General features: G+C 40.5%; 1 protein-coding gene across 1 annotated transcript; it reads left to right on the top strand.

Annotated features, from left to right (window-relative positions):
- Nucleotides 1–1,821: 1,821 nt before the first annotated feature.
- On the top strand, nucleotides 1,822–11,437 carry LOC138637139 (troponin T, fast skeletal muscle isoforms-like; the record flags this gene model as incomplete). The annotated part of the gene is made up of 12 exons (XM_069725619.1): nucleotides 1,822–2,014; nucleotides 5,789–5,806; nucleotides 6,117–6,137; nucleotides 7,224–7,242; nucleotides 7,344–7,389; nucleotides 8,158–8,274; nucleotides 8,401–8,478; nucleotides 8,825–8,938; nucleotides 9,080–9,189; nucleotides 9,868–9,958; nucleotides 10,108–10,148; nucleotides 11,139–11,437. Coding segments are annotated over 12 exons (885 nt in total), but the record flags the coding sequence as incomplete, so codon positions are not given.
- Between the last annotated feature and the right edge of the window lie 173 nt (nucleotides 11,438–11,610).

The raw sequence follows: 11,610 nt of genomic DNA on the forward strand, positions 1-11,610 counted from the left end.
ATGTAATTATGAAATGACGCCATGTTATATTTGTTTCTGTTGTCCCAACATGTTTCTTTTTTTGTTTTTTTTTGTTTTCCATAACTGAAGACGAGGAAGGTAAAGATGACTGAATCGACTCGACATTCGAGACCTTTTACTGTACTAATTTGTCAGCTGCCTTGTTTCACCCTTAATTTTAAGTGTTTGACTCTGACAACTGCCATTTAAATACATTATGAATCTGCACAGATTGGATTCGAATCTCCGTGGGACTTTGGCCAAATGGACCTGGGATAGTGCTTTTAGATTAGCGTGGTCAAATGTTAAATATGTCACGTAGCTTTAATATTTCTCGTTGCGTTATATAGCAAGTTTTTTTTACCTGTGATGAAATGCGTTTTTGCGGAGGTACATTTGACGTGTTTTTACAGAACAGAAGTAAAATTAGACCTGGGATCAAAAAAATGAGCTGTCAGTCAAACGCTTCCAAGTCAAGGGTGACTTTTCTCTGACCGAGTGATGTTTTCAATCACATGGTTAAGAAAAAAATGTGACCGAGCCTCCCCGGGCTGTCCGCATTTGTTTTCTTGGCATGTGACATTGTTTACATGTCAGTTCCATCGTCATTGACCTGATTCACACAACGGCCATATTTTAAACAGCAGATGTGGAAAACTTAACTGCGTGATCATCATGAAAAAAGGGTTACCAGCAGTTTCAGCTGCTGTTCCGTGAATTTAAACGTAATAAAATCTTGTATTAAGGATGCTTTTTCGACATTAAAAGTAAAACATGCTACTGGGTTCTTTTGGGTACTATTTATGTAAATTAGCATGTATTACTTATTTTAACTTAAATCCTTTATGTTTTGAACGAAATTAAATTACACAAGCTAGTTCCCACCAACTTAAACTCCTAACATCATTTTGGTTTGAAAAATATAGGCTAATTATTGGCAGCTTAAAGAGATATAAACACAATATTAGTAAATTACATTAGAGTAATGATGGGACTATAATATGTATAAAGATAGTTCCAAGCAACAATCTTTATTCAAATTAATTATCATGAATTTTTCAGGTTTTCCTATTTCTGGGACCAAAATCTGTCAGCTCTGGTATAAATATTTTAAGCATTAAAATGCTAATATTTAGGCACGTGTCAATCTTCTTTATAATTGTTAAATCACTTAGTGCAATACAGTTTGAGTAACACTTTGAGAGTAACGACTTTTGTTGCTGCAAAAGTCAGGATTTTTGCACCAAATAAGTATCTAATCATAATTCAGAAAAAAATATAATGAAAAAAAAAAAATCACCATTTGTTGTTGATATTTTTATCTGGCATTTTAAAACCAAAGCCATTTAAATATTTGAAAAGCTTCTCCGCTGGAGAAAAACAAATCTCTAGTGACTTCGAATTCGGCTAGATTTATGAATAACCTTTTAATAGTTACCTTAAGTCTTGTCGTTAAACAACAAAAGTAAGTTTATCTATATAAGCTCAGTTACCTTGTTTTAAGAAACAACTATTTCTCTGGGCAACTCTGGATTTATAGGGAAGTTGTTTATTTTATTTTTCAAACTGAATTCGTAAAATGATGTTTGTAGGCCAAAAAAATCCTGTCCTTTCTCAAAGTAGTTTTACGCACCAGCAGTTCAATATGGCTTCTGTGTGAAAGGTCAACTGACTTTCTGTCATCATCATCTGTTTCTCTCTCTCTCTGTTCTCCAGCAGCGCTGTCCCTCGCTCACCCATCCATCCTCTCTGTAACTAAAGTAATCTCTCCCTTTTGGTTTCTAATGGCTCTGTCATGTCTATGGTCTCCATTAACGGCCTTCTCCGACACCCTCCCACTCTGCCCGGCGGTTTGGTGCATGCTGCGTGCCCGTAGCCCAGGAGGAGGTAGTAGAAGTAGAAGTAGCCCCTGAGGCGGAGGCCCAGGTAGAAGCAGAGCCAGAGGTAGAGCCTGAACCAGAACCAGAGCCAGAGCCTCAGGAGGCGGTGCAGGAGGTGGTTCATGAGGAGGAAGGTACGTGGCATGGGCGAGTCCGTTCACCCTTCTCCTGCAGGACATCCAGCACTCTGCCCCGTAGGATAGTCAGTCCGGTCGACATCAGCACGCTGCAAAACATATCCTCCCTGACAGGTCAAAGTACCGAGTCTTTATCGGGACAATTCAGCCGGGGTTTGAGCTTTTGCTTTTACATTTCAAATAGCCACGAGAAAGCCAAAACAATAGTCCCTTCATCTGTAGATTTCTTCACCACCAAAAAAACTTTAATAAGAAAACAAACTTTGCAGCCGTCTTTAACACAATTAAACGGTATCAAATTTGCGCCACTTTTATTTTCAGACTGCCACTACAATAATATTTTCAAGGGCTACTCTTGCCTTCCTTCTGAGACATATAAGTTATGTCCATATCATTTTTTTTTCAGTATTTTGGAGCAGTGATCCACTTTATGTCAATTCTCTAAAATATAACATTCAACAGTTAATCTTTTTTGTCACTGTTTCTAAACTAAAGTAAATCTGAAGCCTCGAGACTCATTTGTCTTGTTGGGTTTGATATTTTTTGCAGTCCCCTCATCTAGTTTCACTTCAGCTTCGATTTAGCTCTTTGCACTGGAGTTACCTCCTCTTCATAACTGCCCAGTTTTACAAAAGTGAGTCTGCGAAGTAAATTCAGTTTCAGGAATGAATTTACAGCAGAACAGATGTTTTTTTTTTAAATCTTTTTTTTATCTTCAGGAAAACTGAAACAGCTAATGTAGAACCCACACATTATCTAATGATAATTATTATATCACAATTAATTATGATGATTTACACCCATGTTAATATGAGGTCAGGAGCAAATTTGCAAAATTAATTTAGATTACATTCCAATAAAATAAAATCACTTCACTAGTTGTGTTCTTGGTTTGCATTAAAATTCAATGATAAATTAAATTCATGCTCCCCAGAGTTTGATCCTTTTCCATTTTGAAAACTCAATAGCCACCTTTCCTGTGCAGGAACTTTCCTCTGGAACTAAGAACCTTTCGAGGAACTCAGTTCCTTTTCCTGTGTTTCCCCTTCAGGAACCAGAACGATTGTATTACCTCCCAGAAAGTATTTGCTTAAAGGTAGTACTTTCAAAAAGCACAGGTACTTTTGGGGTAGGACCTGTAGTGCTGACCATTCTTGATTGGTCAAGTACTTTTTTCAGTGTTTTGCAGACACTGTTTTAAAAAAAATATAAAGAAAAATCTCCATCAGCAAACAAGTTTATAGAATTTTTCTTCATTGTGGATCTGCAGACCAAATTCTAGGACTGTTTTCTAGGACTGACAACGCTCAGCTCGAATTCGAGACGGTACTCCACCATAAGAAGGTCCATCTTAAAATTCTGCTGTCATTCTTTTGTATTGCATGTTAAAATAATGTGAAACGGCCGCTGCTTTTTGATACTGTGGCAGACTAATGTTGCCTAAACTTCACGGGTCTTCAGACTGCAGGGGAAACACCGATTTAAAGGAAAAAAAAAAAAAAAAGGGCTGAAGAAATCTTTTAGTTCCTTGGGAAAGCTGCAGGACATTAGTCCCTAAAATTCAAAGTTCAGGGAGGTTTTGGTGGAAACGTGGCTAATGATATCTTTTCCTACCTTCAGGTCAAAATTTGTAAAAGATTTCTTATGATTTTAGTTGCTATTTGCTGCTCACATTCAATGCGTCCAAAAACGAAAAACTTTTTGATTTCGATTGAATTCCAACGCTTTTTCCTCGAGCGCCAGACTCAAAAGAAATTTCAAATTTTTAGCCCCATTACGTGAATACTTCCTTATTCCCACCGCTCTTCATAAAACCCACTTCTTCTTTTTTAATCACGTGCGCTCAGAACAGAAGGCCAGCGGGACACTTTTAGTCTTGTTCTAATGACACCACAGCAAACATCAAGTTTTGCTTTGAAAAATGTCCACAGTTTATATCACACCATCGCATCACCAACAGTGTTAGCTGACACTCAATCCAAACAAAACATTTTGTTCTGTTTCTGCATTATTGCTTAGTGTCAGATGTGTGTTTTTGAATATGAGCTGTGCATATTAAAGTTGAAAGGGAGAGGAAGAAACTCAGCAGTCTTTACATGAATCAATTTCTCCGTCTCATCCGTGGCCTTCTTCTCCATTTTAATGTCTCGTTTTGATTGTTCATGACCATTTCCATTGTTTGTATTTTTTTTTTGCAAACTCACGTGTCACTCTTTAAGGCCAATAGCAGAGAGGATGATGGGTAATTTCTGTCATGTAAAAGCCATTTCTTCACCTCCCTTTTGTCCATGTTTAGCAAACTATTTTTTTTTTTTCTGTGTGTAGACGAAGAGTGAGTTTTTGGCCATTTGCTCTAGAGCATTTACATTGGGGTGTTGTGATGCAAAACAATCATCCTCACTATTCAAGTCCTCCATTTTGTTTTGTTCCGATGCATCTGTGATCTGCGTCAAGAGATGGAGTCACTGCAGAAGTCCCATGCTTTAGTGTTTGCTTGTTGAACTGATGCTTCAATGTCTCTGCTTCAGCAGTTTTTTAAAAAGTATTAAAAAAAAAAAAAAAAAAAAAAAAAAGGTTTTATACACTGTTGGTTGATCAACTGTCTGCATTAGGCAACTTCCGACCACTAGAGGGCAGAAAGTCCCTAAAACAAACCTCAAACAATCCTTAACAAGCCACAGGCCATAAATACCACAAACAAGTGCTTTACAGCCTATTAAACACTCCACCGAACTAATAGGTAAGCAATTTCTCGTCTTCCTCCTCTACGGTTTTACTTTTACTTGATTAAGGTGAGGGAGGGCTTGCCTCCATTGTTTGAAGAAACCAGCATGTACTGCAGGCAGGCAGACAATTTGTTGGCTGAATTCTTTTTTATTTTTTTTTATCATAAATTGGTAAAGAATTTGACACGGGGAAGGGTGACAATCGGCAATAACGTTTGCATCAAAGCTTGAGGCAAGCAGAAAGTAATTCGTCTGCAATCTAGTATTTCCTTCCACAACCACAAGAGGCCACTATTCAGGAAAATATTTATGGCCTCTTTTTAGGCATTTAATCTGTGGTTTTATTAAGAACCCAAACCTGTCATGTTTCCAGGAGGGACGGTAACAGTTTCTTTTTGGGCGAGTCAACCAGGAGCTTAACTTTGAGGACAAAGCATGATAGAACATGTAGACATATATATATATATATATATATATATATTTATCTATATAGATAGATACCGTCATGCAAAGATTGTTGAACAGACCTACCAGGCCAGAACCTTTGTTTCAAATGATGGACAAAACAACCGCAAAGCTGCGCAAGCAAACTACAAAGAAAAAGAAAACAATTGCAAAAAGAAACTGAAAGATGCAACTCTAAGGAGACGTAAAATCTGTCCTGCTCCCATGTAGGAAGGGGGGGGGGCATCTCAGACTCATAATCCACCATGAATACTGCATTAAAAGTGGGCGAAATCCACAGTTAACAGTTAATATGAACGTCTGCAGTCAGAAAACCTGCAGATGCCCCATCAAAATAAAACTTTATGAAAGAAATATTATAAAAGAAACGTGCTGCAGCTGCACCGCAGTGTAAAACGCAGGATTAATGCCTGGCGTCATATGGGACTTGTGCTTTGGCTGCCACCACCACGAACACCCCAATCTGGTAAATGCGCTTCGTAAGCTGTTTGCATTGTAAAGAGGACAGAAAGCGGCCGTCCCAGTCCGACCACTAATGATTTCTGTTCTGCTCTTGCTTTGGACGCTTTGCTGCATGCAGACGCCTATGAAGAGGAAGGTATGTCCATTTGAATTCTTCTCTCATTTCTGCTGATTGGATATTTCTGTCGGGCGTCCTTCGCACCTTCCACACACACGAAAATAATTGTTTTGTTCTTCCGCTGATCCTCCTGGAGAGAAAAAGCTGAATTAATCAGTTTTGTCTCCGAGTCTGACGACCGAGGAGACGTGGAGGGAACAAGGGTTGAAAGGATTCATAACATTTTTTTTTTTTAAAAGTGGCTGCGTCATGGTTGCGAGGCCCCACTGCTCATTTCTGCTTCTTCTTCTGTTTGTTTTTTTTTCCTTGCATGAATCTGTGCCGCCAGCGGAGGAAGGAGATCAAGATGGTAGTTTGTATTTCCTGCTGAGTCGCTGGTTGCTTTTGCCTGCTTTTTTTTGTTTTGTTTTTTTGTCTGATTCTTTTATTTCAGTGTGAAGATCCCATAAAAATATTTAAATTATTTATTTATTTATTTTTTTAAACCTAATCACACACACACACACACACACACACACATCCCAATCCCGGTTGTGTCTTTACCACAAAAAAAAACAACAATTAACAATTATTACAACATCTGAATCCCCCGTTGTGAAAAGTGTGCGCTGATGTTAATGTATGTTTCGAAAAAAATTTAACTGTTAGATATTTGAACGTGGTGGTTCATGACAAAGTTTACTGATCCCGATGAGCACTTCAAATGTCTATGATTATATCGGTTTGATTGACACACTAATTCACGACAAATTAACAATTGTGAAAATAGAAAATTAAAGTAACATCTGATTTAACAGTGGCCTCATTTCTGTGTACTAACCTTTACCTTTTAAAGTAAAATAAGCAGTAAATACGGCTTCAGTGGATATGGCAACATTATATAAGAAATAGTTTGACATTTTGGTGAATGAGCTTATGTTTCCACCAGTCTGTTCAATATCAAGCTGCTGCCGGTAGCGTGTTTCAGCGTAGCTTGACAAGGCTGTTTAAAAGTGACAAAATCCCCCCCCCCCCAAAATAGTCTGAGAACTACTTGTGAAGCAGCAAACTGTTATTTTTTTATGCTTTAGTTTTTTTACAGATCCACTGAGGTATGTTAATCGGCCGCTGGCTTTAGCCGTGCTCTCATAGCTATACCCCGTATCGCCGTGTATTTACAACTTTTAATACAGAGGGTGGTGCGCAGCTATTAGGTCACTGTCGACTGAAAGAAATGCTCAGATTAAAAACTCACTCTTGCATCGTCGCGGCCATCGACTGGAGGTGCGAAACAACTTGCAGCCCTCAGATCGTAACTCAGCTTGTACACGTGGATCTTCTCCCTCATTAACCGGCAGTTCCTTTACACTTTGTCGTCTCTCCCATCGTCTCTAACGGTTCCATCTTTTCTCTCCCTGTCGTCGTCGTCGCTGTCGTCGGACGCCGGAATAACCAGAAGAGAAGCCAAAGTTTAAGTGAGTAAAATTGACCGTCTGTCATCGAAGCCGTCGATGTTTTTCGCATCGCTGCGTCTTATGAATAACTCGCGGTTTGTTCATGTCACCGTTTCAAACAGGCCGACCGCTCCGAAGATCCCCGACGGCGAGAAAGTGGACTTTGACGTAAGAAAAGTATTCAACCTGAGAGCTTTATTTAACAATTCTCTTTCCAAACCTGGTGCTTAAAGTATGAAATGCAATTGTTGTAATTTCAAGGCCTTCCTCCGCTCAGCCACTGAAGTCATTCCTGCACAGAAAACGAAAAAGAAGGAGCGACTTTAGCCAACAACACCGAGATAACTCTCGGAAAAATTGTATTGACTGAGAATTTTATGAGACGAGTTGAAGAGGAGTCGGAGGATTCTTTTTTAGCCGACCTCTAGTGGCACTCGGTGGTATTGCAGCTTAACACACTTCCGCATCGGCATAATTTTTTTCAGAGACGGAAGCTGCGTCCACTTTTATATACAGTCTGTGGTAGAAAAACACATCGTTTTCCACACAAAATAATGATAAAAGCTAAAAATCAAAATCAAAACTGATGCAGCAGGACCCTGAGATATCATCTTTTTATTCCCTGCTACATTACCCACAATGCAACCGAGTTCAGTTGACGATTCAGAAAATGTCATGCTATTAGTAGCTAATGTAACGCGAAGCCTCTAGAAATTACTGACGGCTTAAGGACTCCCAATTAGCAATAGATTAAGGAATAGCTGGTGCAACCGGATCTCGCTCATCTATTCGAGGCCTTCACCACCACCCGGTCACTATAGGTGGAAATATGTAGCGACAACTAAGGCCTACGTAAGAGCGAAGTTGTGCAGTTTAACCCGATTTAACTCGTAGATTATGACCTACTTTGTACCTTGTCTCTGTCTTTTACACCAGGACATCCACAAGAAACGGCAAAACAAAGATCTGGTGGAGCTGCAGTCGCTGATCGACGCTCACTTTGAGTGCAGGAAGAAGGAGGAGGAGGAGCTGATCGCTCTCAAAGACAGAATTGTGAGATTGTATTCCAAAAAAATAAAACTTTAAAAAAGGATAATATCATACAGATATGTGTAAATAAATCATTTCTGGGCATTTTGGGGAGGAAACATGTTTTTGATCTTTTGTTTGCGCTTTCAGGAGAAGCGTCGCGCCGAGCGAGCCGAGCAGCAGAGGATTCGTTCCGACAAGGATAAGGAGCGGCAGGCCAGGCGGGAGGTACGCTGCACCCCTCCTCCACCGAATCCTGACACCTTTCACAGCTCAAATCTGGAACCGAATTCTTTTAACGGTACTGCGACTGTCACCAATAGCTTCAAGTATTTAGATTTTTGACGGAAGAAACCCCGAAAAAAAGTCATTTAACACCAATTTGTACAAACAGCGTCACACGTGACCTCTTCTGGTTTAGAGTTTCAAGTACGTTGCTCGAGTTGCTTTTCAAAACTCTTCGTTGACATATTTAACCGTCGTGAAAGAATGAACGTGGAACCGTGACAAGCGACCGTCTTTACGCTCGAGATCGAGTCGATTCTCCGACGTTGTTTTAAAACGTTTTTTCCAGGCCGAGCGTCAGAGGAAGGAGGAGGCCGAAGGCCGGAGGAAGGCCGACGACGAAGCCAAGAAGAAGAATGCGCTGAGCAGCATGGGATCGGGCTTCAGCAGCCACCTGCAGCGGGTACTTTGTTCACACAAGAATTCATCTTCTGTTTCTGTTGCGATTTCTCATTTGGCTTCAGCCTCGTACACAAAAATTACCGGGCAGCGAGACGAGGCGGTGAAAACGTGGGAGGTTTCAGCTCGTCTGTCTTTTTGCTAGGTTGACCAGAGGAGAGGCAAGAAGCAGACCGAAAGAGAAAAGAAGAAGAAGGTTCTGGCGGAGAGAATCAAACCCCTGAACATCGACAATTTCAGCGAGGACAAGCTGAAGTAGGAAAACGCGACGAGTCGCGCTCGAGACGCGTCGGCGTGTCTTCTGGGTTCGATGGTTTAACGTCTGTTAGGTGCAGATGAGTCGAAACCACACGACCCGACAAATCTCTGCACACGGAAGGACAAAAACATCAAAAAACTAACATCACGATTTCTAATGACAAGCAGTTTATATGCAAAATATCATGTTTTTCTTTGTTTTTGGACACTGCTGATTGTAAGTTACTCAAATTTAAGTGATTGAACTTTTGTAAACTTGCAGGATTTGTTCATCTCTCTTTCGTGTTTTTATCCAAAAATCGAGACCAAAAGGGAAAATAAAGTGATTCCCTGTTTGACCTGCGCAGTTTAACCCACAGCGTCGCCTTCTTCTGAGTCATAACTCAATCAAATCTGGACACGGAGACATGAAACACGTCACTTTTAATCGAGTGCCAGTTACACGTCAAAGAGTCCTATTACTTTCCAGTGTCCATTGCAAATGAATGTCCATAAGTCTGCTTTGAAATCACACACTAGAGACGAGAAACTAGAAAATCGCAGTTTACAGGTTCAAACTGGGTTGGTTATTTGCCCGTGAAAAAGAGCCCATGAAACGTGTTCTTTTCAGCTGCTTCATCTTTAAGATCGTTCACTGAATCAATTCGCTTTCTTGCTTTTGTTTCGGTTCGTTAGGGAAAAGGCGAACGAGCTGTGGGCGTGGCTACACAACCTGGAGGCCATTAAATACGACAACTGGGAGAAGCTGAAGAGGCAGAGATACGAGGTCGGTGCGGAGAGGTCGTGTGTTTGAGGCTGCACTTTAATCTCAAAACAGCCAGGTTGTTTTGTTTGTTCCAGTGTTTCCGGTGAAGATGCTTTCGGTGAGATGCTTTCGGTGAGATGCTTTCGGTGACCGCTGCGTTGTCTTTTCAGGTCGTCTCCCTCAGAAACCGCATCGACGAGCTGCAGAAACAGTGAGTGCTGAAACACGAACGCTGCGAAACTCCCAACGCACACGCTGAAACTCGCGTTAGGTGGTCTTGTCGCGGGGACGCGAATCTGTTCACGCAGTCGCAGCGTGAGTCGACACACGACGATGACGGGCAGAAATGTGTGTCGGTGGAAGTTGAATTCAAAACAATACGTCATTTATTATTTTTAAAAATAATCATGTATTTTTAAATTTCGAATTGCTCAACTTGAGTTATTTGCGTTGACAAACTGAATGTGAAAAGTGGAATTTGCGATTGACTTTATACATTTTTTAATTCAATTGCTCTCCATGAGACACGAATAGGAATTGAATTGAATGAATTTGAAGAACTGAATGTGGATGAACACAAAGTTGAATTTTCTGAGGGTCAAATGCGCTTTCAGGGCAAATTGGTTCAATCTTAATATTTAAAAATCAATTCCAAGTTTATTGAAATTCAAGCTCAAATTCATAAATTCAATTTCAAAATGATGCTATTCAGATTCAAATTCAGGTTTTGAAATCAATTATTAAAGTTGAGCACGTTAAATTCAATCGTGCCATTTTTGGATTCAGGTGTGTTTACGTGGTCGCATTTTTGTTGTTGTTTTCTGCAGGACTAAGGTTGTTTTTAATAGATTCAGTGTTTAAAAAAGGCGACAGACCAGAAAGATGCTGCAGATGTCTTTCACATTTTCCGCAGAGCATTTATTTATTCACCATAATTATTATTAACCTGTGATTTTACACAAAAACATTTGAAAGACTAAACATTTGTAACGTCCCACCCCATGTAGACTTTCCTAAAGATGAATGCCACAGCGCCCCCTCTGGTCACACGTTGTCGGGGTCACAGAATGTGGTGACACCAGAGGGCGCTGCAGAGCTGTTATGTCTGTTGGACCATGATGTTGTGTGTGTGGTAGTCCTGAGGCATCCCTGGAACGGAGGGACTTTCTCTGACTCTGTCTTTGCGTTTTGCGCTTTGCAGCAGCAAGAAGGGAGCTGCCTCGCGCCGCAGGAAGTGATCGGCTCCTCGGTGCCGGTCGGCCCGGGCAAGAGGCACGTTCCCTCGGACACAGCGGCCCTCCCACCCCCCTCCTCCCCCCACAGAGCTCCGGAGAAAACGCAACTACCGGACGTCTTAGCGTCTCTGTCTGTCTGAGTGAAATGTTTTCAGGATGAATTTGGCTCCAATAAAGAAAACAAAATAACATGAGAATAAAAAGACAACAGTGTTTGTGTAAAGAATATGAGACGATTCAGACAATAAAGTGCCAAAATCATGAATGTCGTCGTCTGTTTGTCCAAGTTGATGTTAAATGTTAAAAAACATGTTATACTATAGCATGTCGTCTAGAATGTGAAAAAACTATTCTAACTAACTAATGAAACTCATCGATCCTCAAAGAGTTTTCTCAGTAAAATGCTGTTCGTTCCTCAATAATTTGACATCCTGGAAT

This window comes from Brachyistius frenatus, unplaced genomic scaffold (assembly GCF_029030835.1).
Source record: "Brachyistius frenatus isolate BFR_SWC_R1_liver_20210118 unplaced genomic scaffold, ASM2903083v1 Contig_435, whole genome shotgun sequence".
Taxonomy (NCBI): Eukaryota; Metazoa; Chordata; class Actinopteri; family Embiotocidae; genus Brachyistius; species Brachyistius frenatus.